The sequence below is a fragment of the Triturus cristatus genome, chromosome 6 (genome assembly GCF_964204655.1).
Source record: "Triturus cristatus chromosome 6, aTriCri1.1, whole genome shotgun sequence".
In the NCBI taxonomy this organism is placed as follows: Eukaryota; Metazoa; Chordata; class Amphibia; order Caudata; family Salamandridae; genus Triturus; species Triturus cristatus.
This window is the reverse complement of record NC_140589.1, coordinates 1,751,070,167-1,751,098,162: the sequence shown is the minus strand read 5'-3', so window position 1 is coordinate 1,751,098,162 and position 27,996 is coordinate 1,751,070,167. Positions and strand designations below refer to the sequence as shown.

The 27,996-nt window shown below is 47.3% G+C and overlaps 1 protein-coding gene across 8 annotated transcripts in view; it reads right to left on the bottom strand.

Annotated features, from left to right (window-relative positions):
• LCLAT1 (lysocardiolipin acyltransferase 1) overlaps window positions 1-27,996 on the bottom strand; it is a 713,371-nt gene that overhangs the window by 349,060 nt on the left and 336,315 nt on the right. For all 8 annotated transcript variants that reach the window (XM_085613011.1, XM_085613018.1, XM_085613015.1 and 5 more), the window contains one exon: window positions 27,618-27,816. In XM_085613011.1, the coding sequence (XP_085469137.1) occupies window positions 27,618-27,816 (199 nt within the window). The remainder of the gene's footprint in view (window positions 1-27,617; window positions 27,817-27,996) is intronic.

Here is a 27,996-nt window from a genome sequence, read left to right as displayed (position 1 = left end):
AGTATATGTGAGAGTGAGAGATTGAAAGAGTTCCTGTATGAATAAGTATGTGTTTCTATAAGTGATTGTTTAAAAGACTAAGTATGTTTAAGTTTCCGTAGAAGTAAGTGTGGTGGTGTGTGTATAACTGTATATGCAAGTAAATGTATGTTTGATTCTTTATTAGCATGAGTGACTATGTGTGTGAGTAACTCTATGGATGAGTGGCATTGTGTAACAGGGTGTATAGGTGTATGAGTACATATGATGAGTGAGTACATGTATGAGTGACTGTATAGGACTGTTGGTGAATGAGTGGATGTGTATGTGGATCTTAGAATTACTGAAGAGGTTGTTGTAACTGGTATTGGTATGTCCATTGTTTTGAAAATTTTAGTCTCTATTTTTGAATGTGTGCATCAAAGGTTATATTAGGGTGAGAGGAGGTCTGCCACTCTATCACAAGGATGATGTCATCAGTGATGTCATTTGAGATGTCATCAGTGATGTCATGAGTGATGTCACTGACCATGTCATGAGTGATGTAATATGTGACGTCATCAGCAGTGCATTGCGGGCGCGCGAGTTATAGTTAGCTGAACTAACTATAACGGGGGAATTTCAATGGTTTTGTACAAGTGAAAAGTCCAGCTAACTATAACACCCCTGAAACCTATGGTTTTTTCAGTGAATTTCTGGGTTTTTTTTTAAATGCTAATTCCTAACTATAACGTGCCTGAAACCTATGGTTTTTTCTGTGAATTTCAAAGGTTTTTTAAATGCTAAATTCTAACTATGCCTACAGAGATAGGACATGTGAAGAAAGAAGAAAAAATGCACAGAAAGAAAAAAAAGAAGTGCAGAAAGAAGCAACAGAAGTCCTCAAAGATGAAGAAAAGTGCAGGAAGAAGGATAACGTGCAGAAAGAACAAAAAGAGCAGAAAGAAGCCTTGTTGCAAAATCAACCTGTACCCTCAACTTTTTCAGACGGATACTGGTGGTAACTGAGTCTGACTAACCAGTCCTAGAGCCAGTGCTATGTTAAAAGACACTTAAAACAGTGAAAACACCTACATACACTAGGGAACATTATGCGTTGGGGTCCCCCTGTGATTAGCATGACCTCCTCTGTAAGCCCCTAGTATATAATAGGGCAGGGGGATTAAAACTACCTCTTAAAACAGGCCACAGGGCGTTTTTGCACACGTTAACTCAGGCCCCGTCCCCTCCCTTCACCACTGTGTAAACACGCCCTGTGTCCGTTTTTAGTTGGGCGATTAAGTTCATTTGAATCCTGAGGGTCCCTAGGGTCCAACTAGCCCACTAGGTACCTCCAGTAACTGCCACAGAGCTGCGTTGCAGAGAGGTGTAAAAAGTGGCACAACCTGGACCACCTCTCTGCAATGCAGCTCAGTGGCGCTTACTGGAAGCACTTGGTGGGCTAGTTAGCCCCCAGGAGCCCTCAGTATTGAAGGGAAATTATATCCCCAATTTAAAACGTGCAATAGTGCGTGTTTGCACACGTCACCTCAGGCCCCGTCCCCTCCCTTCACCACTGTGTAAACGTGCCCTGTGGCTGTTCTAAGTTGAGAGATTAAGTCCCCTTGAATCCTAAGGGTCCCTAGGGTCAAACTAGACCACTAGGTACCTCCAGTAAGCGCCACAGAGCTGTGTTGCAGAGAGGTGTAAAAAGGGGCTTGGCCTCAGAACACCTGTCTGCAGCGCAGCTCCCTGGCGCATACTGGAGATGCCTGTTGGGCTAGTTGGCCCTCAGGGACCCTCAGTATTGAAGAGGAATTAATTCCCCAACTTACAACTCGCCAGGGGCCGCGTTTGCAGAGTGCTGCAAGGAGGGGGCGTGGCCTCCGGCACGATGCCAGCCTTTTATTTATTTTAATTTTTTAAGAAGGGGGGCTGTGTGGTTCCCCTTCTTATTCTAATTTATTGGCCCTGATGACCCCATCCCCCAGGGCCTGTCTCCTAATTATATTTTTTTGACCCCAATCCCCAGGGCCGGCCACTGTTTTTTATTATTTTTAAAAAAATATATATTTATAGACACACCTAGGACATGCTGGACAAACCGTACGTACCTATCACCATGACGATTTGCGTGATATTCATTAAAAGGCGACTATGCATACAATGAATCCACATGGAATGTATTTACACCACTAGTGAAGCTCTGACATGTCTGATGCCCTACCGTGCCTAATCCCGGTAGACACCCTTGTCGTTTATTTATACAAACATGGGTAGCTATTGACGGGCACATTTAATACACATGCACACCAAGCCATTCAAAGGGGATTCGACAAAAATTCGACCAAAGCTATGCAAGAAACCCCCCTCACGGTTAATAAAACACACATCCACTGCCGGATGTGTAATACTTTTTATTATACTCTCTGGAAAGGGGACGAACATCACTTGAGTCACAGCGTGCTCCTGGCAGAGCCCAATGCTGTGTTACACCCACCATTGCCTGCTGAGTGCCACACACCTGTGTTGTATTCCACTAGCTAGTGCATATGCTATGACACTCTCTAGCCCATGTGCACTGTAACACCACCCCGTGAATATGTCATGCCACACTTGTCTTCGCACGGGTTATATTGCCCCATCTAACGTGCCTTCCTCGATGCCTATGTTATAACGCACAGTGCTATGCCATACATATTACAATCTGGGATCCATATCTTTGTCACAGTGCATATGCAACGTTACACTCCGCAGCACATATTTTATATTACAACTTTAGAGACTAGCTAGGTTACACAACACTGCCCTGTGCATATTACATTACAAGGCGCATATCGCATAGCACGCGCTAGTGCCTGAGCTATCTCGCGCTCTCCAATGAATCTGTCATTGCGCACAATGTATTGCATATTATATTTCACGCCCGGTTCATCTTATATCACACTTTTTGGTGCATAGTTTATACCATACACTATATCTAGTTTTCATTTTCAATCGTGCTCTCAGGACTATGTTCTATATAACACCGTGTTCACCTACCCTTTTCACGGGCATTACATTTTGCGATAGGGGGTGGAGGGTCAGGGGGTGTTTCTGCCAAGTGAGCCCGGAGTCACAGTCACAAACGTCCTCTTCTTCCTGAATAAAAGTGAGATTATGCTGCATACTTGTTCATATTTTAAGTAGTTCGCACAGACACGTTTTAAAAACAATAAAGTTCCTAATACCCGCCTTCTCTGAACAGTTAGCTTGCTGCCCCATCCCCCTCCTCCCTATCCTCTGTTGTGTGAATCCATAGACTAGCCTCCTCCCTCCTGCCATGCATGGCCTGATTTTGCTGCCACTGCCCTCAATTTAGTATGATGTACCAGTCCACTCCTCCTGCCCTCCATTGCCCAATTCTATGCCCCATCATTGACCTCCTGCTTAGCCTCTGTGCTTAGCTTGCTGCCCCTATTCTCCTTCCCCCTGCCCTCCGATGTCTTTGTGCATGCCCCTGCTCCATCCTTTTTGCCCACCATGTTCCATGGACCTGCCACTCCTATCTACTCTGAGTGTTCTGTTGAGCTGCCACTCCCCTCCGACCTGCCTAGCATTGTCAGATGACTGTAACCTGTCCCTGCCACCTCCACCCTGCCTGTCCCCATGCCATGCCCCTATCCTCTTCCTCCTGTCCTACATGGTCCATTGTACTGCCACACCCTTCTGCCCTCCCTGGTCTGTTGTGCTGCAACTGCTCCTCCTGCCTGCCCCGTGCGGTCTGTTGTGAGGCCCCTTCCCCTGAACTTTCTTGTCTGTGCACAGGTCCTGACCCTCCCTTCTATCCTCCATCGTCCTTTGTGCATGCCCCTGCACCCTCCTCCTTGCCCATCATAGCCATTGTGCTGCCACTAACCCTCCCACTTGCCATGCATGGTCTTCTGTGCTGCCATGGCCCCTCCCACCTTCCCTGTGTGGTCAGTTAGCTGCCCCTGACCCCCTCCCACCTTCCCTCCATGGTCTGTGTGTATGCCATCACAGTCTCACTGTTGCTCTTCATGGTGTGTCTTGCTTCTAGTGCCCATCCTGCCTGACCTCCATGGCTATCTTGCTGCTCCTGCCCTGCCCCCTTGCCCCCAGCCCTCTGTTTACATGTGCAGACCCCTACTCCCTCCCTCCTGGCTTGTCTGTTCCATTGTAATGCCCCTGATCCGTCCCTCCTGCCCTTTATGGTCTGTTATGCTGCAGCTTTCTCTCCTGTCTGTCCATTATGGTCAGCTAGCTACCATTGCCTCTTGCCCCTCTGTTCTCTGTTGTCCATGTGCATGGTCCTGTCCCCTCCCTCTTGCTTTCTATGGATTGTTGTGCTGCACTCCCGTCCCGCATGCCCTGTGTGGTGTATTGTGCTTCTGCAAACCCTGATGCCTGCCCTGCAGGGTCAGTTTGGTGCACCTCTCCATGTCCCTCCTGTCCTCTGTTATCCAAGTCCATGTCCCTACCCCATTTCCTTCCATGATCCAATGTACCATACTTGCGAACATTTCGAACTTGGTAAGAGGGAGATTTTGAAAAAAACTGGGGTATTGATTTTCCCCTTTGAGTTACATTGAAAAAGAGGAGATTGTAGACCGGAGACAGATCAAATAAAGCCCATTTGAGCTTAACCCCTTCAGTGCCCATGACGAGCTGGACTCGTCATGGGCCGCGGTTGCGCTGTGCCCATGACGAGTCCAGCTCGTCATAGACCCCGCCCGCTAATGCAACGGCCGGCACAGGGCGGGGAAAGGGGCGGGCACTGAAGGGGTTAAAAACATTGGACGTTTCCTGGCTGAATCGGGTCTGTTGGCATGTATGGTTGTACTGCCATTGCCTCTTCCTTCTGCCCACAATGGTCTATTACATTGCCACAGCCTCTCTTGCAAGTCCTGTATTGTTGGTTTGTTGCCCCTGCCCCCCTTTCCACTGCCCTCCATAGTCTGTTGTGCTGCCACGGCCCTTCCTGCCTGCTCAGTGTGGTTAAATTGTTGCCTTTGCACCCTCCTACCTGCCTTCAATTTTCAGAGTCCGTGCCCCTGGCCTCTGCCTCTCAACAGTATCCTAATGAACAACTAGATTGCTAACATTCTATATTTATTACAAAAGTGTGGAACGCCTGACGTCATCTTGATGTAATCAAAACTGTAATACCTAGAGCATTTCCTTTAGAAATTACATATATGAGAGGGTCTTATTGGCATCAAAATTATGGTTAGTGCTCTAAAAGACTAAAATAAGGACATATTTTCTGAGTTTTCAAATAGCGACAAAGCACTTTTAAATTATTTGTTATCTTTATGTTTTTTTATCCAGTTGACCACTTGATTAAATGTTGCACTTAGGGGAGAGGATGTGGTGTTACTTCCAGAACTGCAGACTTTGCAACTGGGGAACCAGGTTGGAGTTTCTGCTTCAGCTCGACATTCTGTGATTCTGGTCAAATCACTTAGTCTCCCCTTGTCTACAACCAAAATGAATTTGTTCTTGTGTGATGTAACCAATGCTCATGTAAAGCACTCCAATACCTGACAAGTCTGCACTATATAACACTGCAAAAACACAAAATAATAAGTGTTTTGCACACTTCTGTCATTGGGCTATATATTCGGGCTACATCTGGGTGATTTTGGGCTACATTTGGGCTCTTTTGTCTCCGGTGGCTATCTTGGGAGATTTATTTGTTATGAAGTTTCCTAATTTCCTCATGTACTGCAGTCTCCTCAGTAGGAAATGCTTTCAGTTTTTTTACTCTGATTCCATCATGAAGGTATTCAGATATGTCACACATTTGCCATAAATTCTGAATGTTAGCACTCTAGTTGCTCATTAGATCACTGTAGTAAAACTACTGTCACCATGGAAGTCTGCTCCTGGTATTAAAAGTGCATGTTTCAGTCTGCATGTCAGAATTTTTTTAATGAAATAGAAGAGGATTTGAGAAGTCACTCAAAATGTGCCCTCATTTTCTTTCTTCAGCATTAATCATAATTTCTATGGCAAAATGAACCCCCTCATTGTGTTCCTTTTTAAATTAAATGTTTTAAGTTTTACCAGTTTATTCCAATCAAGATGGCTTCAGGTGTGCCATACATTTGTCATAATGAAGACAGTAAGCGCTCTAGTTGTTTTTAAGAACACTCTGGGACATTCTGTCATTGGGCTATACTTGGGCTACATCTGGGTGATATTTGGGCTACATTTGGGCTCTTTTGCCTCTGGTGGCCATCTTGGGAGACTTATTTGTTATGAAGTTTCCTAATTTCCTCATTTACTGCAGTCTCCTCAGTAGGAAATACTTTCAGTTTTTTACTTTGATTCCATCAAGAAGGCATTCAGATGTGTCACACATTTGCCATAAATTCAGAATGTTAGCACTCTTTTTGCTCATTAGATCACTGTAGTAAAGCTACTGCTCACCAGGGAAAACTGCTGCTGGTATTGAAAGTGCATGTTTCAGTCTGCATGTCAGAATTTTTTAATGAAATAGAAGAGGATTTGAGAAGTCACTCAAAATGTGCCCTAATTTTTCTTTCTGCAGCACTAATCATACTTTTTATGGAAAAATGAACCCCCTCATTTTGTTCCTTTTTAAATTAAATGTTTTAAGAGTTACCACTTTAATCCAAGCAAGATGGCTTCAGGTGTGCCATACGTTTATCATAAGTAGGACTGTTAGCGCTCTAGTTGTTCTTTGGAACACTCTGGGAAGCTGCAGTAGAACACAAAGGAATCAACTGACAGTCTCTGCCCTTGTTGGATGTACATGTTTTACTGAGAATGTCAGACTTCATTCTCACATGACTGAGAAAGATAATGTGAATTTACAGAAAATAAGCTCTCAGTTTAGCTTATAGATCACCTTCCAAACCTCTGTGGGAAAAGCATGAGAAAATATTTTTCTCTCAATCATGATATCCCAGCAGAAGGCTTTTTCACATGGTGAAATCACCTTAGAACATACCACAATTCCTAAAATGAGTATGGTACCATCAACAAATGATTTATAATGTAACTAAAGTCTTAAAACCTTCTATTAACTGCAATGCTTTTTAATGAGGTGCTTTCATGTATATTGGCCTCAAGATTGCTGCCAACACTTCTTGGATGAAGTGCTGACAGCCAATCAGATCTCACGATGAGATGTGTGGTTAGGCTCCGCCCACATATATATAAGATTTTACTTTTGATTTTCTCAGGAACTACTGAACAGATTGACACCAGACCTGCAAAAGGCACTTCCCTGAGCTGAGGTCTACCTCTCTGCCAAATTTCAAGTAATTCTGTTCAGCCGTTCAGGCTGTACCTTGGACTAAAGGTCCCTATAGAAAATTGCATGAGGAAAACGCGTTTTGGGACCCCCCTTTTTTCTCGGCCCCCGCTTGACGAATCCCCCCGAGACTTTCAGGGTAGGAGCGGAGCGGAGCGCCCCACCCATTTTGAAAATTTCGCGAGGATTCGTCAACCGGCGCCAAAGTTATTCCAAATAGAATGTTGCGGATTTCCTATGGAAACACGGTCCTAACTATAACTATCTACTGGCAACCGCCAGTAGATTATATACAAGGATACTGTGTTATCCGAAACGCGTCGTAAGCTGCAACTTGAATAAAGACCTGATTTTGCCACAAAGAAAACGGGTGTCCGTGACTCTCTCTTCGCTGTCTTGCCGGATGGGAAGCGGGAAGAGCTGGGAAAAGTGTTTTGGATATATATATATATATACATACACACAGAAATTCACAGAATTTCTCAGGCCAATAACTACTGTCAGACCACAAGGACGTATAAAGCTTGCTCTCGTACAGCGTTTAGTGCCATAGTCTGAAAGACTGAACACAACTTCGATCTGTAGATAAGCTCGAAACACCAAGGCAAGCGAGAAAAACAGAACTGCATCTTTCATTAAAACCTCTTTCTTACCTTTTTTAAAAAGAAAATATGCAACACATATGTATACTCTGTATACCTTAAAATTAACTAAAACTGAAAAACTGTTCCAAATAGTGCTATACAATAACTTTGAAAACGGTTACGCACCCATTAGTGCACTTGTCAACAAGCACATACGACCACACCTGTAATACATGCCACATATGATCGTAAGTCCAACAACTATGTGAAACATAGTAGCATATATCATGTATACACCATATACAAAAAGCCACTCTAAAATGAGGTTCGGCAAAAATACACAATCTAGCGCACAAAAGGGTACAACGACACCAACACAGCATTGCAGGTGATTTGCCATAAGAAAAAGCTGCCTGCCAATTGGTATCATAAATAACTGACACCACAATAAACAGTCATAATTCCTCAAGAATCGAGGAATACAGAAAATAACAGGTACATCCTCCCCAGAAGACAGGTAATGTTGATCAAACAGAACTACGTATAACAAGAATATCACAGGAAGAAGAAAAACTTACTATAAAGTCAAAAAATCCTCCTATTACAAAAGTGTCTCCCAAGACTTTTATAGATGATTGGTGGCCTTGTTGGAGACCAAAACGGCCGACACCCTAGGACATATTGTCTGAGGTTAAGGACAACAAGCCATCAAAATTGCATTGGTTCTGGGACAAGTTGGCCCAGCCCATATGCCATAAACCTTTGTCTGCCAATTCACAGTGGCAAAATAGGGAGCAGGGACAGGAACTGCCTGTAGTTGAGGTAATTTACGCCTTCACTAGACACTGTTCCTTTGCCATAAAAAAAAGGAATTCGCAAGCAAACATTCAAATAATGTAAGCATATACTCTGAGCCAGAGCAACGCTTCAACTTGCTGAAGCATCTAATTTCAACCAAGAGTAGAACCAATGAGTCACTATACACTAGCCTACAACTGGCATAACCACATGTCTCTAAAACAGAACACTGAAGAAGAAACCCATGCAAGTTGCATATTGAACTGCTTCGTAGAAGCATGCAACAGATCCGCTTCCATACAGGAAGTCAACTCTCTTAATGATAACCTCTTGAGCAGAAAGCTCATCCTCAGAGGCTAGTAGTCATTTACATCGATACAAAAATAAAAAAGAAAATGGAACTGAGGCTATAACCACCGCTCCTAACCGGAGTATTCGTGGTTGTACTGAAAAGGAAGATGGACATATACAACGTCCTAATAACGCTACTCCTTGACCAACAAAAGCATATATCCAAGCCTAGGGATTGGCAAAGCAACACATTAACAGAAATTGTAGTTATCCGCCTTCCATGGAAGCGTCAAATGGTATGCCAGCCAAAGTTGACTGGACAGCTTCCGAAAAGCCTGAAGATGCCAACCAAGCCCGACGCCTTAGCACCATTGCAGATGCCATGGCCCGACTCACAGAATCCGTCGTGTCCATGCCACACCTTATGGTTAACCTAGCAAGACTGCTGACCATATCTAATCAAGTTGCCTATCTCAGCACAGAGGTATCCGGAAGAGATGGGGGCATGTTCTGTAAAGAATTTCATAAAGCATGGGAAAAACGCCAAAACGCACAAGACGTGTTGGTGGCTCTCAAAGCTGACCTGGCTGAAGCAAATATGTGCTTACCACAAGCATCACGACCCCTAGCATCCTTATTCACCGGAATCTTAGGAGTAGAATTTACTTCCTATGAAGACATTGCAGCCTGAGTCACCAGGCCACTAGTGGAAGGATGTCTGTGCAAACAAACTGGGTCCCCAGGTGCAGACAAATGCCTACAAGCAATATCACGGTCCACTGAGACACCCGACTCAGGCTTGGCCCAGGCACCTAACAAAATATAAAAATAGTGCCTCACTATAAGGAAGAATAGGCTCTTCTCCTGCAAAGGATTTCGAACAAAGATCTCTGCATCACGGGCAGTGACAAGTCTAAAACTGCAGCCACTTTCCTCAGCATCTCTGCAAAGGAGGAACTTGCCTCCGTGCCAAGAGTAGGGGAAGAAAGCAACCCAGAGGCTGGCGAAGAATCCAGCCCACTAGCTTCACCAAGAGCTGCAAGCCAGCTCTGCTCCACATGAAACACATTGGTGTCAGAAATAGGCTGAAGAAGTCCTTTCCAGTCGATACAGGTGGACCTCCCAACGCCTCTCCCTGAAAAGGAGCCACAAACTGCACAATCCCCTTAGGTTGCATAACTGACTATGCATCAGATGCCGTATGATGAGGCAGCATATGTTATCATGAACAAGGGAACCCCAGTATTTCGACCAAGGTAGTAAGTGTTTTTACAAGAAACAATGGTACAAAAAAAGGCCACAAGGGTCCTGGGTTAGCCTAGGCTAATATTATTTAAATGAGCGCTAGTCAGGTAACCAAAACAATTGGACGTGTAACCCGCCATACCCGGGTCCCTCATTCCGGCCCCCTGTGGCACTTTTTTTTTTAATGTTGTATTTTATTGCATTTTAAGAATACAAAGAAAAACAAAATTCCCAACAAACCATAACAATAACCCCCGGTGGCCCTTTGTCTCCGCATTACTATGGCAAGTTTAGCTCCAGGCACTGCTTCCACACCTGCCTGCGCCCACCATGACAGTTACTTTTTACTCATTAGGGTCCCCATAGCCGAACCGCACCTCACTGTGCTGCACCTTCGCTGTGACTTACCTCACTAGAGCTCACACTGTCAGTCAGCCCGCAGTGCTTACTTTCCCGTGATGCAGCGTCACTCCCAGGGTTGCAGCTCCCACTGCCCATCACTAGTCCGCTCCTAACGCTATTAACGCTATTGTGTCCCCCCTCGGCACAGCGGCAATTCCAGAGATGCAACCCCATCTGGCTGTCCCCGCATATATAACGGCGATTCCAATGCCACCTACTTATGAGCTCCTTACGCCTCCTTTTTGACTGTCCATTACTCCTGACGCAGCAGCGTTTCCCGGGGATGCAGCGTTCTCTAGCTACTCTCCTCTTGATCTTCTTTGTCTGAGACATTAACTGTACTTTTTGATACATTAATTCACAAAGGTTCAACACTTTACAATGAAGTCATATAGCAATGATCAAAACAGTGAGCACATGAAGAGAAATCCAAAGTCTAATTGTTTGTCTTTTTTTGTGCAAAGGCTGGTCTTTATTAAGTTCTCATTAAAATCTCAAAAGATCATAGCCGACGCGTTACGTCTCACACAGACTCCTTCAGGGCTCATTTAAATACAAATGACGCTTTCAGTGATTGCGACACAGTCTCATGGTTCCCAGGATCAGATGAGTGTTTTTACATCACTCGTGTCCATAATAGCGGCTTGATAACCGGCAGCATGTTCGGTCAACAGCCTTACAACGAAGAAAACCTTGATACTTTGCTTTTGGAGCCCATTCCTTTTGGCTACCCTTCAACTCTCAGGTTGGAAATTGGTTGTACATAATGTAATTATCTCTACCCGAGACCACTGGTTGATATCCTGTTATCTCCTCTCATGGATTCTTCGTGCTCACATACTTTCGTCCTGATGATGATCTCGAATTTATGAGATCGAAATGCCGTCGACCCATTACAGCAAAAACTATTTTATTGTATGACAACGCAGCGGCGCCATCACAACGTTGACTGGGGGGAAGAGAGGCGCATTCGACCGGTGTCGCCGATATCAAAGTCAGAGCCAGTCGATCAAAGACTGGTATCATAGGCCAAGATCCCGAAGGACTGTGAGCCTGCGTCAAAGTGACACCAGCTGATGTCAACCAGCGTTGATCCATCGACTCAGATGGCCCAACCGTCACCGGGGACAAATCCTCTGACTGCGCCCCACTCACCTCCTTGGGGCCAAGAGGGAGTTGGGGTCCCAAAGATGAGGTGCAAGGGTTTAAAATATTTCCTCATCTGAGCTATCGACCCACTGCCTCCCGGAAACATGGGGAGTTGCGTTCAGCTTCCTCAGCCATCGAGCGGGAGGAGCCATGGGAGATGAAGTAGCCACGCTGTAAAGTCCGAGAAGGCCGCAACTTCAACTGACCCTTACCTTTCGACTTCCCTGGAGAACGACGTCCTCCAGACAGACTTCTGCTCCTAGATCGACCCCGCAAATGCTCTTTCCAGGACGACATAGACAGAGGTTAGGTAGCCTTGGCGGATCGCGATAAATACGCCGCCAATAACTTCAAACACCACTCCTTCAACGACTTTGGTTTTAGTTTCTGGCAGGAACCACAATCCTCGGCATCGTAGTGCTCACCTGAACTCGTGGAGCCGTACGACGCCGTCCCCCGGAACGCAGAGGTACTGCTAAGATTTCCGGACCCAGACTGGCACCTGGGGAAATTTCAAAAGTTAAGGAATCTGCAGCTAGATATCTCTACCACATACTATCTTTTTATAAGGCTTCACATGAGGACATCTTTTCCTTCCCATCAGGCTGTTTTTCATTTGCTTTTCTCACTTACACACTGGTTTACTCGGGAACATTTTCTACCTCTCCATGGAACTGCCTGACTGAGGCCCATCCTCGGAGAGACAGGATTGGCCGGATGATGTTCTTCTGGTCTTGACCACTCAAAAGAAACAAACAATCTACAATGCTCTCTCTTTACTAGGGACCTTGCTTACCTACATAATCTCCACTTCCTTTTCCAACGTACCGGAGCACTCTGTACCGATGCTCTTCATGGCACTGTTACTGCTCTGTAGTCTGCTGTCTACGCCTCCCCCTCTGCGGTATCCTTCTCGGTTGGCACTACACCTCCCTACTTGGCTCTGCTCCTACTCAAAGCACATGTAGTGCGCTCTTCATGTGTGCGCTCTCTGTGGCTCCACTCCACCCTTTGTGTCCACCCTGGATCTCCTGGCTAGCCCACCTCTTCCTCTGCATGGCCCTGTGTAGGTGGAGAGGGGAGACTACTATCTGGTATTCGGTCACATGAAATAAAAACACGATTCCGAGACTCGGAGGCGTAGAAGCAAATATTAAGAAAGAAAGACGCAGAGGAAACACAGATTCCACTCCACTCATTTTGGAATGATAAAAGTTATTCAGATAGCTGATTGGGTTAACTTCCTACTACAGAGGTCTGCGTCTAACACGCAAGTTCGGAGTTTGAAACTACACAGGTCTACCCAGTCTTAAATCCATCTAAGGCCAGTATAAGGCATGTCAATGAGTTTGGAAAATGATGCTGCATAGCGGATGACTGTAAAGACAACTGACTAGGTTCATAAAGATCTAAGAGCATATAGGTGACACTTCGAGGCACTAAATAAAGCTGTTTGCAAACTGAAATTCCCTGTAGCCGGAGGAGGAGCCTAGCGCGCAACCAAGATGGCCACGTAGGCACAGGGCTCCCGAGGGCCTCCACAACCTCCCACGTCTATCCTGAATTTATCCTGATTCTATCGACGGGCTTCTACGGGCGAACCTACGTGGAGGTGATACCTGCTGTCCAAATTCAAATCGGACATCGGGAGCCGGAATAGTATCGAATCCAAGTTGGCGGCCTACTCCGGACCTTGCCCCGGACTCGAGTTGGCATGGTGCCCGGGCAGAAAGTGAACAACAACGGCATGAAGGACTTGGGCCGGTGCGTACCCCCTACTTTCACTTTCGGTTTTCGGGTCTCCTCGCTGAACCTGAGGGGCCCTGGATTCTCATCACACATTTATAGTGGGACGATTGGGTAACCTGCCTGCTCTTGGACACTAGCTGGGACTACCCTTTGGGGTCTCCGAGGCTTCCTAGATTGGTTCTCCGGTGCTCGCTCATCGTGTTGGTGGCCGACACCCTTGACGGTCATCAGACAATGGCGGCTTGATTGGACGGAGATAAGCAAAAATCCAAGACGACTAGGCGGGGAGCTCATACCCAAGCTAACAACATGGACCGCTATACCCAGTCGAGAGGTTCCCCTGGTGGCCCGCATAAGTCGCCGGAGAGACCCAAAGATGGCCCGGGATCGTCAGCGGAGTTAACATTGCAGGACGTCATGGGTGCCATCGAAGAGATGAAAGCTGCGGTCGGCCAGCGATTCGATACATTGGCCCATAAATTGGACACAGTTTTGATCGACGTTAAACTAGTCAGAGCGGACCTTTCACAAACGAATGAAAAGGTCAAATCCTTGGGTCTGACGACGTCGAGTCTGGTAACGGACGTGTCTGACCTGCAAGCCGAGGTCCGTAATCTGCGGACGTCCACTGCTTTGTCTGTCCGTCGACTGGAGGATTTTGAAAGTAGGGCTCGGCGGAATAATGTGCGCATAATCGGGGTGCCGGAGAAATCGGAGGTCCCTGCTGCTGACCTCTTTGTGGAAGACCTTGTGATCAACCATCTCGCACCCAAAGGCTTGAGTAAATTCTTTGCGGTTGAGCGGGCCCATAGAGTTCTGGGTGGTAAGCCCAAACCGGGCGCTCCCCCACAGCCCATCATCACCAGAATTTTTCATTTCAGGGACAGGGACGCTATACTGCAGGCCTCGAGTTTGAGTGGGCCGACGAAGTTAGAGAACACTCATATAAGTTTCTACCCGGACTTCACACAATTGGTCCAAAAGCAGCGACAGGAGTTCATGGGTGTCAAACGGCGACTGAGAGACATGGACCTGAAATATGCGATGCTCTTTCCGGCCAGGTTGCGGGTTGAGTTGAAGGATCGGACGCACTTCTTTGATCGGCCGGAGGAGGTTGGAGATTGGCTTGATACCCTGCCTCAGCAACGACGTCGAGAGGGACAGACCGAAGGGAACGGAGCGGGCTCGGCTGGACAGGAGTAGACTTTTGGTTCCCGGTGACTGACTATTGTGATGGCACTTCCATATTTTGGTTTGGTGTTTCTATTCAGTGCCTTATACTTCAATGCCCGGGGGTTGTGGGGTGCTCAGTGAGGCTCTTTCCTCCTCTGGGGTTTTCTTTTTGTAGCATAGTTAATGTTAGGGCGACAGGCACACTGCAAGTTGGGGGGGCTACATGGGCTCACGCAGGGGTGCAGGGTGGGGGGAGTTGTAACGGGAAGGTTGGTGGGGAGGGGGGGGGGGGGGGAGTTGGGGAATGTTTGTTTGTTTCACAAGGCAATGTGAGGTTAGCTACTGATTTGTTCTGGTTGTGTTCTCCGGGATGTGGGCATCATGCACGGGAGCGGGGTGGGGGGTAAGGGATTGAGAATACTTTCGTGGAATGTGAACAGACTGGGGGATAGGATCAAGCACGGGGTGGTGTTGCAGTTTTTGAAACGGATCTCGCCCGACATTGTTTTCCTGCAGGAGACACATCTGATTGGGAACTCCTTCCATGCCCTGAATAGGCGGGGCTATCGCCTTGCTGTTCACTCTGGTTTCACTTCTGGCTCTAGGGGAGTGGGTATCTTGGTCAGGGCCTCTCTCCCGTTGGAGGTGGACGAGGTGCTCCACGATGATAGAGGGCGATATGCAGCATTGGTGGGGAGATGGGAGGGTAGAACTGTTTCGCTCGTTGCTGTTTATGTGCCACCGGGATTGCAGGCGGCTACATTTGCGGATTTGGGGCGTTTGGTCCTGGGACTCCCTGGGGGGGTTCTGGTGTTAGGGGGTGATTTTAACGCGGTTGTATCCGGTATGGAGGACCGTCACCCCCCCAGGGATCTCCCTAGAGCCCAGGCCTGGCTGGGTGGCTTTCTAGATACTTTAGGACTTATAGATTGCTGGAGACTGATGCACCCGGGACAGGCACAATACACCTTCCACTCGGGGGCCCACGGGAGTCTCTCGAGACTGGATTATATACTTATGCCAGCGTTCCAGGCTGGAATGATCGGGGAGGTGCGTCATTTGGCCCGAGGTATTTCTGACCATTCCCCTCTATTGTTGCAGATGGAGGTTGTCCCTGGGGCAGAGGGAAGAGTAGCGCCAATTAACCCCTGGTATTTACGTAACCCTAATGTTCGCTCTGAACTGGTTAAGTCCATTGATCACTACTTCAAAGATAATGTAGGGTCAGTGTCGTCTGCTGTCTCCCTATGGGAAGGTTATAAAACGGTGATCCGGGGGCATGCCTTGTCTCTTATTTCCCATGCTAGGAGGTGCGGGAGTGTCAAGAATTCCTGTCATGCGAGGGGAGGAAAACGGTAACCAGCGAAAACGGACTACATCTCCCAGGATGCTTAGCGGTTGAGAGGTTATGTAAACAGGAGAGCTGTTACATAACTCAAGGAAAACACGCCCTTATGTAAACAGGAGAGCTGTTACATAACTCAAGGAAAACACGCCCTTATGTAAACAGGAGAGCTGTTACATAACTCAAGGAAAACACGCCCTATAAAGGGAGGAACCGGGAGGTACAACGCTGTCGGATATTGTGTTTACACCGACGTACCTGCTTAGTGAAGAGCAGTGTTCCGGAGTGGTGCTCCAGTAAGGCAAGAACGGAGGTAGGTCGAGTCGTTACTCCCTGGGCCGTGTCTTGCCCCATCGTCACCTGTGAAGGACCCGGAAGCTCTACCGGATAACCATTGAGCTTCGCTTTTTGACTCGGCTGAGTCAAAGCGCAGTGGCGCTTTTGCTGGTTGGAGTCGTAACTCCCAGCCCGACCAGAGATACAGGGACTGCCAGCTGTAACGCACACCAGGAGGTGTCTGCCGCGTTACAGACTCGGAAGTCCACGGGATCGATCGAGCGGCTGCTCTCGGTTCAGTCTTCTTTGCTTGTGATTGGGGTATCGGTGACGCATCACCAGGAGGTGACTCCGCGTCCCGGTGCAGTCTGAGGAAGAGGTTGAGCGGCTGCTCCCTTCAGGTAGAGACCCCGGCTGGGTGTTTCCCTGACTCCTCGATTGTCCCCAACACTCTTCGTGCCCCTCACAGCCTACCGATTGGCATTGTCGGCCATTTCATTTCTGCCCTCTGTTGGCATACGCCGGGATCGGCGTATATGCAGAGGACGGTTAGGACCATCCGTGCTGTGGGCTGGTAACGTACTTAGCCTGGAGGATTCCAGCGACTATAACCTTTGTTTATTCCTTGTATTATTTTTGCCTTCATTAAAATAACTAAACCTTCACAAGTGGTTGCGTTCTCATTATCGTGTCTGTTAAACGATCCTGAGACGTTCAGGGCGTTACAGGGAGGGAAGAGGTGGTCCGCCTGGAAACTGACATAGCTGAGATGGAGGGGGATTTGGAGCGGGGTGTCACGGACGAGAAATTGCACGTTCTCAGCCTTAAACAGTCAGGATTATAGAGCGCTGGTCACGGATGCTGCTAAAAGGATGAGTAGAGAGCAACAAGGATGACTGTATGATGTGGGAGATAAGGCCGGAAAGTTGATTGCTTGGTTGGACAGGAAGGAGAGAGCGACTAGAGTGGTGCCGGTTGTGGAGAGAGTGGATGGCGTGTGTGTGACTGACCCGGTAAAAATTGTTGACTGCTTCGCGGATTACTTCCGTGGGGTATACTCTCTGGTCTCTGGGTGCTCGGAGGAGGGCTCTCATCTGTTACTTAAAGATATTGCATTGCCGTCCCTCTCGGAGGCCGATAGCATATTGATGGAGGCGAAGTTGTCGCCGGATGAGATTGCTCTGGCCATTCGCTCGATCGCTTCTGGTAAGGCCATGGGTCCCAATGGTCTCCCCATTGAACTATATAAGTTGCGTCCAGATAAGATAGCACCTGTTATAACCTATTGTTGTTGTGGTACATCTTCCTTATTAATGTTCTGTCCCTTGCTGCTCAGCCATGAGTGATGTCACTTGGAATGTTGAGTGTGTGGGACTGGAGGAGTTGGCAGTTGGTAGAGATGGGCTGAGCAGCAGGGAGGCTGCTCCTGGTGGGGCTCTACAGGAGATCTACATGGGCTTTATATGAGCTTATATATGGACTCTGTAACTTGATGAATAAACCTACGACCTGTTTTAAGTGACCTGTCTACAAGACATCCTTCATTATTACACTGGCGACGACTTGGAAGAATCTACATGTGTGCTACTTCAATGGATTTTGGTTTCTGATGCTTAAAGGATTTACAAGAAAAAAGGAACTTCAAGAGAACTTAAAAGCTGATATTTAAGGAACCTGTGTATTGCTGATGGAAACTGTACTGGAACTAAGGTTGTGAGTAAAGAAGTTTAAACTTATGAACTAGCTGTGCATTTGAGGAAGCTGACACTCAAGAGCCCCACCAGTGACCACTCCATCGGTCGCCCTAATATGTCCTGCTGTCCTTTTTGAGATTGGCGGTAGCAACGAGTGTTTGGGAATTGGCACCAGCGATGTATGCTGGGGAAAACCGGCAACCCTGTGATCTGTGACATTTAAAAAAAAAACAGAGGCTATTATTTCTTTTAAACCTGTGGAGATAAGCTGCTGAGGTGAATGCTGACAATGTGGGCCGTGATGCTCCAGAGTGATGGGAGCGACGTGTTCTGAGAGAAATCGGCACCATACACGAACTTCAGTGCAGGTCTGACTTCCCTGTTAAAAATGCTTGTGTAACGTTTGTATTTGATGAGGCACTGAGTTGACCCCGGCTGACATTTCGATTGAATTGGCATCTGCAACATGTGCTGGGGAATTGGTGATAGTGAACTGTGAGAAAAGAAGAAGTTGGATTTTGAACCTTTGGGCGTTGAACACCCGCCGTATTGCGATTTAAAAGTCTGGTGCGCGAGTTACAAACAGCGCGCGCAGCCTTACCTGAACTTGATTGTCCTACGATATCTCCCTCTGACGCGGTGTGTGCCTGCTTCTGGACGCCTACACGCACGGATGCGCCGTGAGCCATCCAGCCCAGCATCATTTGCATGCCGCCATGTTTTGGAAACTGACAATCTCTACTGTTCATAATTTTGTGGTGTACACGTTTTGCCAACCACGTTTTGGTTGGGGGAGGTTGTCAAGTACAATAAAGTTTCGGAGCAGCAAGATTTAATTCCACTCTTTAGACTGCACTGCGGACTCCTGCAACGTTGGAAGCTTACCGGTACTTTTGTTCTAACATTATTCACCCTGTGGCATCTGGGAATTAATTCACGTCATGAATGGTGCGGTCACACAGTTTTACTTTCTGATAAGTGTTCCTCTCCAACGGTTGTTACTTTCCCTGGCCGCATTTTGTGAATTTGGAATTCAAACGTACACTCTGCACAACCCAGCAAGTTAAAATGGATTGATTTGTGTAATTTAGTAATAAAGCTTTATTGAATTTTACTTCTTAACAGGTGGATTCTAGGGTACTAGTATCGAGTACCAGTGATGTTCCAGACATGTTTGATATTTTAAATGTGCATTTATGTATATTCATCTTGCAAAATCTGTTTATGCCTATGTGTTCTGTTCCTAAGGGAGGTAATTCTCCTATTACAGTGTGGATTTTGATATTCTGTTTCTTAGGGAAGTGTTTTCCCCTGTATGTGTATACTTGGTTTTGTTTATGCTTATTGGAGTTAAGCTTTTGTTTTGTTTCATAGGGAGGTGTGTTCCCCTATAGGGAGACGTTTTTCCCCCTATTACAGTATTTGGAATTTTGGAGTATCATAGGGAAAGTTTTTTCCCTATTACAGTGTTCGCAGAGTCTTTGGGAGGTGTTTTTCCCCTATAGGGAGGTGTTTTTCCCCTATTACAGTATTTGGAATTTTGGAGTATCATAGGGAAAGTTTTTTTCCCTATTACAGTGTTCGCAGAGTCTTTGGGAGGTGTTTTTCCCCTATAGGGAGGTGTTTTTCCCCTATTACAGTATTTGGAATTTTGGAGTATCATAGGGAAAGTTTTTTTTCCCTATTACAGTGTTCGCAGAGTCTTTGGGAGGTGTTTTTCCCCTATAGGGAGGTGTTTATCCCCTATTACAGTATTTGGAATTTTGGAGTATCATAGGGAAAGGTTTTTTTTTCCTATTACAGTGTTCGGAGAGTCTTTGGGAGGTGTTTTTCCCCTATAGGGAGGTGTTTTTCCCCTATTACAGAATTTGGAATTTTGGAGTATCATAGGGAAAGGTTTTTCCCTATTACAATGTTCAAGGAGTTTTTGGGAGGTGTCTTCCCCTATGGGGAGTTGTTTTCCCCTATTGCAGTCTAAGGGTGGTGTGGTAGTTTCTAAGGGAGGTGTATTCCCCTATAGGGTGGTGTGTTTACCCTATTACTTTTAATTTGTTGGTAGTGTGTACCCATCTAATTAGTTTCCCTAGGGAGGGGGATGGGGTTCATTATTCTTTTGTTATAGATATTTTCTTGCGAGTATTTGCTGATTTGATGTATATTTACTTGCATAATGTATTTTCTTATTGATTCCTGTTTATGTAAGCGATGGTATTTTGGTGATATCTTGATTTGATGCATTTATTCTTTATGCTTAGTTTTTGTAAGGAAGGGAGATGTGTTATAACCTATTGTTGTTGTGGTACATCTTCCTTATTAATGTTCTGTCCCTTGCTGCTCAGCCATGAGTGATGTCACTTGGAATGTTGAGTGTGTGGGACTGGAGGAGTTGGCAGTTGGTAGAGATGGGCTGAGCAGCAGGGAGGCTGCTCCTGGTGGGGCTCTACAGGAGATCTACATGGGCTTTATATGAGCTTATATATGGACTCTGTAACTTGATGAATAAACCTACGACCTGTTTTAAGTGACCTGTCTACAAGACATCCTTCATTATTACAGCACCATATCTCCCTGACATGTTCCTCGCTGCACGGGCGGCGGGCTCCCTCCCCCTTGACCAACGTCTCGCCACCATAGTTGTGATACATAAAGCGGGGAAGCCGCGAGACTGCTGTGCCTCCTACAGGCCTATCTCGTTGTTGAACGCGGAACCCAAAATTCTGGCTAAGGTATTGGCCAATCGTCTGGTTCGGGTCGTGGGCGACTTGATTCATCAGGACCAGTCCGGTTTTATACCTCATCGTAATGCCGCCCTGAACCTGAGGCGGTTGCATGGCGTGCTTGCTAGTGCGGAGTTTATGCGTGAGCCGGCCATCTTGGCGACTTTGGACACTACCATGGCGTTCGATACTTTAGAGTGGCCGTATATCTGGGCAGCGTTAGCGAAATTCGGGTTTGGCCCTGAATTCATTGGGTGGGTAAAATTGCTATACGCTGACCCATTGACGCAGGTTGTTGTGAATGGTAGGGCGTCGGCTCCCTTTGTGCTGGGGAGAGGTACGCGGCAGGGCTGTCCGTTGTCGCCCCTCCTCTTCGCACTTTCTTTAGAGCCTCTCGCTGCCTCGTTGCGTTGGGAGCCGTCGTTGCGGGGCATTAGATGGACGCCGGAGTTTGAGGACCGTGTCTCCCTTTATGCGGATGACATCCTTCTGTATCTCACCTCTCCTCGACAGTCGCTAATTGTATTGGTGGACGTATTGAATTCCTTCGGTCGTAATTCTGGCCTGGTTATCAACTTGGCCAAGTCATGTGTTTACGTCCTCTCGGGCGAGGCCCCCCTCTTGCCGCGGGGGTGCCCTATTCAGATTGCTACATTGGGGTTCAAATACTTGGGGATCTTCATATCACTGGACCCTGCGGTCCGCTATGAGCGAAACCTTCTCCCTCCACTCCAGCGGTTGAAGGCAGACGTCGCGAGGTGGCGACGGCTTCCGCTCTCGCCACTCGGACGGGCGGCATTGTTTAAAATGATGTCGCTGCCTCGCTTTTTGTACGCTTTACAAAATACGCTGGATGTCGTGCCGGCCCGTTACTTCCATGAGGTGGAGGGTCTTCAGCGCCAACTGTTTTGGGACGGGCGACAGAGGATCGCTCTCGCCAAGTTGACACTCCCTTGGTATGATGGGGGTGTTGCCCTCCCCGATATTAAAAGATACTATTGGGCGTCTCAATTGGCGGCGGTGAACCACGGGATACATGGTCCTGCTTTGAATCCGGCCTTCGAGATGGATAAGTTATTACTTCCGTGCGGGGATTACAACAGGGCACTGTATTTGGCAACTCCGGATGCACGGTTGACAGGACCAACGCAAGTTGCGGTACGCGTGTGGCATGCGGCGAATGTTGCGATGGGGTGGAGGGATCGCTTGACTCGAGCGACGCCATTGTATGCCTCCCAGCGTTTGGGTTGTCTGTGGAAAACGAAAGGCTTTGAGAAATGGGATATGATTGGTATAAGTAAGGTGGGTGACCTCTGGGCGAAAGGGTCCTTTAAAACGTTTGAAATGCTCAAAACTGAATACAAATTAAATGATAGGGAGTACTTTCGATATGCACAGGTCCACCATGCGCTGTGTTCGGTTTTTCCGGAGGTCGCTGCTATCCCAGAATATTCCCCGTTGGAAGATAGGGTGTTAGACGGCTATGTGCCCGACAGCACTATTTCCCTGATCTATAAAAAACGTATTAATGATCGTACGGACTTGCTGACCCATCTGCGGGAGGCGTGGACGGCCGACGGATTGGAACTGGACGATGAGGATTGGGTATCGGCGGTGGCCTCCCCGAAAGAGGTGGCGATCCCGGCCCGCCTTAGATTTGTGCAGCTGAAGATACTCCATAGAGTGTATGTCACAGGGCCTGGTTTGATACGTATGGGTTATTCGAGGGATGGACTGTGTAAGCGTGGCTGTGGCTTGTTGGGTACCTTTCTTCATATCCTATGGGAATGTTCGGAGGTTGTACGATTTTGGAACGGGGTACATACTGTAATGGAGGAAGTCACGCATGTCGCTTTGTTACCAGAGGCCAGGAGGTGTTTGCTGAATGTCTGGGAACCAAATGACTATAATGCGGCGCAGACGCAGTGGGTGACTTTGGGGTACATGGTGGCTAAGCGTAATATCGCACAGTTGTGGGGTTCCCCGAGGCCGCCTACGATTTCGGTATGGAAGGAGAATATGGATTGGTGTATGTTCAGGGAGAAGACGGTGTATGTGGCGAGAGGCAAGCCTGGGAGGTGGACTAAGGTGTGGGGTCCATGGAATTCCTATCGTGGGAATATCTGCGCTCCGCCTCTGCCGCGAGAGGACGACGTCGCTTTGTCCCCCTAGCCGCACATTCTACGTAATTGTGCATGCGTTGTCCTCTTCTCCGCCGCCCCCCACTACCACCTCCTGTCAAGAGTTATTCTAGATAATGTGGATCTTCCCCCGTCCTGGGGAGCGCACGCTGCTATTTCGGACTCTCATTGCCTTGTTTGTGTGTTATTGTGGGGTTTTTTTTTTCCCCTTTTTTTTTTTTTGTTTAGAAAATGTGAAACCGTCCTTTTCGATCGCCATTGGACTATGGCCAAGGGCCATAGTCCAAGGGCCTGTTATATGTGCTTTCGAACTTTCGGGAGCTCTTGCTTCTGACTCATTTGAATGTATGGAGTTGCCTTGCTGGCTCCCGAGCTTTCTAGCGGCCGGCCCTTGTGGTTGTAGGCCCTTGTTTGTATCTCTTTAATGTGTAATAAAGGTTTCTTCTTATAAAAAAAAAAAAAAAAAAAAAAGACATTCCCTGTAGCCGAATTCACAGATGAGGGATAGTGGGATTTTCGAAACAAAAAGTGCACTTGCCAAGGCAGCAAATTCTGCAATGACGTGGATTTGCCACAGTAGTAAACTGAGGATTCGGGGCAAGAAGGAAAAAGGGAAGCTAGGACCTGGCGATGCAAAATGTAGTGGAAACCTACAAACTGAAATATTAATATACTTAACGACAAGGAGGGAAAGAAGGGTGGTCACCCAAACAATTAATGGTGAATGAGTTTTTCCTCATGAAAAATATTTCCTTGAGCTTGAAAGTGCACATGTGTGCACCATATTATCACGCTGCTTTAACAACTAGTGGAGAATTTGTATAGGTAAATTTGAGGAATCTGGGGTGTTTTGTTTGAATCCCGAAACAATGGAAATTTACCCCAAACTTAGAAAGAACGCCCACAGGGATAAGTTTCTGACTTTGGCCAGCAGTGGGGCTGTGAATTAAGCACCAAGTAATATTGCTAGAAATATCATAAAACATTCAATGCGCCTATCTTCTTCTTTAGGAGACACTTGCTTTCCCCTAACAATGGTTCGAAGAATGGGCTGATTACCTCCATTAGTAGCTCCATTATGCACTGTCCTATGTTACAATGAATCAGTTCCAAGATCTCAGCCATTGGCGACACCTCACCTCACCAAGGTCCAATCCACACTGGTACTCTCAATCCAAAAGCACCTTAAAGCATAACATTAATTCAATAAATAACAGACTTGGAGTTTTTACAGGCTGTGAGGAGTGGCATAATCAAGAGTTATACAAAATGGCAGCCTCACTGGCGCTCAAAAATCTAGATTCTCCTTGCAGTAAACCTTGGGGAGACCGCATTTCTCAATGATTAGGAAATCTGTTCCTGGTCGTTACCCATCTTCCGTCTTTCAGAAAACCGGGAAGAACAGAAGGCACAAAACTCTTCGCTGCTGCACATATTCATGTTTATTTCCATTACTATCCACGGTGCAAGCTCCTTGCAGTGGTCATAGGCCGCATGTACGAGATTTGCATGAAATTAAAACAAAAGGCCATCCTGCATAGTAATGAGTGCATGCATGCCACACACCTCTAATTTTCTCTGGCTCCTACTTTAAGTGCTGGTGTATAGTGGCGTTCAGTGCCACTAGTGGAAAAGTATGGAAGTGGTATTTCAAGAAATGGGCTATAGTCCAGGAAGAGGCTGTATGGATGACATATCGCTGCAAGAGAAGTGCTTCCACTTCTTTGTAACCACGAGGGTCTCAAACTGGGTGCAATGTGGACGTACGGATGTGCTTTATGCAAGTCGGAACAGCAGCCACTCCTTGGCCTCAAATGCAGGGCCTCTGCTTTTCCTGTCCATCATCCTTGGGTTTTGAAGATGAGGTCAGAAGTGATGTTCACAGCAAAGTGCAGGGATGGGAGAGCTTGCAAGTGCTCTATTCCCTGCTGCTTCCATCCCCCTTGCATGGGTCGCATTCTGCTCCCTTTACCCAGTGGCAATTGGATCTTGTCGCCCTGCTGGTAGCCCAATCTGCATCACACCTAACCTGTTGTGGCCCCTTTCCTCATGCACCGCCACAGACATTACCTCCTCGTCGGACCTCCCCGTCACAGTCATTACCATATGAGCAGATACCAAATCAAAAATCGCTTCAACAGAGTGCATGAAACAGACTTTATTAACACCAGCAAAGTCACAGCACCTGAATAGAACGCAATACAGCGTCCCCAAAGCCAGCCGACCCTGTCCCACCTACCACCAAATGATAATGGTGTGAGGCGCACTCCAAATAGGTGCCCGGCAGATCTCAGCCATAGATGTCCCCTGATAAAAAAGCCCAGGAAGCAGCCACACCCAAGTCGAACTCTCCTGCACCGACCCAGGCACCAGGACGCCACAAGCATCATTTGCTGCCCCATTGCCCACCTCAGCCAATGACAGAGAAGCCCCAGAAGGCTTCAGACCCTGACCAGTCAGTCCAAAGGTCACAAAAAGCTAATCCACCTTACGAAAAGGCTTAGTCTATATCTATGTGGTGATATTTGTGGAGCGCACTGTTACTCCAAAGAGTGTCTGGCGCTAAAGCTGAACGGTAGTAGCATGGAAGAAGAGCGCTTAGGGGCATGAAAAAAGCCATGTTTTAGTACGCACCAAGTACACCTCAAGAACCCGCTTAACGTCCAAACAGTGCAGCCGCAACTCATCCTCCAAAAGGATACGGACAGAACACGGGCAAAACCAGATTCTCCGAGCAGTGAAACGAGGAAGGGACCTTGGGCACAATGGAAGGATCAGGCCATAGAACAACCCGATTCAGGGGAAAAAAAGCAAAAAGGGTTCTAAACAAAGTAAGGAGCCTAACTCCCCAACCCTCCGGGCCGAGATAATAGCGACAAGAAAAACCACCTTGATCATCAAAAAACGCAGAGACACCTCACCCAGAGGCTCAAAGGGAGCCGCCTGCAAGGCCCTCAGTACCAATGGAAGATCCCAACTAGGTGCAAAGGATTTAACCATGGGCAACAACCGGGACACCAACGGAACCACAAGCTCACAGTCCGAACCCCTAAAGGCCCTCACAGCTGCCCACTGACCCGCAAGGAGGACACAGTCAGACCCAAGTCGAATCCATCCTTCAGGAAATCCAAGATACACACGGGTTCCACCTCCAAAGCAGACTAACCCCGAGCTGTACACCAACCCTGAAAAGACTTCCAATGCCTACCATAGGACTTGAGTCAAAGGGTGCCGGGACTGTGACGGGGTAGCCTGACGAGGAGGTAATGACCAGTTACTTACCGGTAATATTCATAACTCAGGGCAGTAGACCTCCCCTCCACAGTCTGGGTTCTCATCCCTAACTCCCTGTTCGGCTTCTTGTGCTCGGGGTACAGGATGTGCTTACATTAGTCAAGGGTTTTATGCCACAGGATGTGGGAGTGGCCTGGAGGGTAGGGCTGGGCTAGGGAGTTTTTGTTCGGAAGTTTGGGGGAGGAGTTATTACTCATATGGTAATGACTGACGGGAAGGTCTACGACTCGGAGTAATGAATATTACCGGTAATTCAGACTCACCATGACAACAACAAAGCATCACACACCATCTTGTATGAAACACACAGCCTCTAGTGCCCACTACACTCATACTTCATGCATACACCATCTGTCATACACACACATCTCAAACACACGCACACAGAGGGAGAGAGGGAGAGAGAGTGTGTGTGTCTATGAATGTACTGCTCTGTGTATTACAGTGAAGTTATAATGTAATGTAAGGTGGATTTGTAGAGCGCTGCTCGTCACTTGTGAGGGTACCCAGGAGCTTGCACCCTTGTACCTGTGTTGAATCATTGTTAAACTCAGTAAAAGCTTTTCAATCTAAGCAGACACAAATGCGTGCCTGCTGCTTTCAGTTTCACAGTCCTTTGTATGGGAGGGAAGCTAGCACTGCTACTGCGCGTGTACTTCAGCAAGTGTGCATGTGAGGGAGAGAGAATAGATATATGGAGAGAGGCTGAGAAGGTAAAGAATGTGCATTGGTGCTTCCTGTGCCTTCGGTTTTGTGTACGAGGGGGAGGGGTGCACCGCTGAACAGGTGTGCCGAAAGGAAGTACTGCTGCCATGTACCAGATGTGGCTGTGGAATCTTGCATTGCCACTGAGTCAAATTCTCACAATAAGGAACGAACTACAACATCAATAAAAGAAAACAAAGTGATTTGATGTTTCTGGCAAACGAAACGCTTCTGTTTTGAAATAGATGGATAAAAACATAGGGGACAGGTGAATTCACCCCTTAATTAGGGTCAGGGTACCCTGACGCCACCCACGCACGGTGGCAGAAGCAACAGGCACACACAAACAATAACACAACGTCCACAAACGCTGGCTTAGCACATTCAGAGGCTCTTCCGCTGGCAGTGCAGGCGCCAGCATGCCTTGTGGTGCTTTAAACGTGTTCTCTCCACACGAACTCCCGGGCACAGAGCCATCCCTGGCCTTCGTCAACTTAAGAATGACATCCGGGGAAGCTATAAAGATCTTACTTCACATCCTGTGTATGTACTTGGGGCACCTGGGTTCCATTTCCGTGGAACCTGCTTACACTACACAGCGCCTGCTCAGCGGCCTGGGAAACACTGCAGCCGAAATGGACCCTTTTGTTATGATGTGCCGAGGAATGCACACTGAAGGGGAACAACTGTATCCGCCCAAGAAATCTTAGCAAGAAATGGAATTCAGCAATCAGTCATTTCACTATGGTTAGAAAAGCTTGTTTAACATGAATTCAACGTTTCCCATGAAGTATAAAAAACAAAAACCTACCAAAACCAGGAACGGCTTTGAGGCTGGCTTTGAGGCAGATCTTCTCCAGTCTGAGGTAGCTGTAGCGCAGAAGGCAGTTCCAGAGGAACATCCAGTCCAGCCTGGTCCGGTGGTTCATGATGATGACGCTTCTTTCTCCGGGGATGAAACCGTCGCCAGTTATGACCACCTTGGCACCAAACACCATCTCCAGGAGGGCCTGATGAAGACATCATTCCCACGTTAGCATTCTAGGAGAGGCTGAAACGTTCAGGGTCAAATTTCATAAAGCTGAGGTGTCCAACGTAGGTCCAGGAGGACCGGATCCACCCCAAAAGATGCATTTACACAGACACACTAAAGAGAAACGACTCAGTCAGAAGCTATTGTGGAAATATAA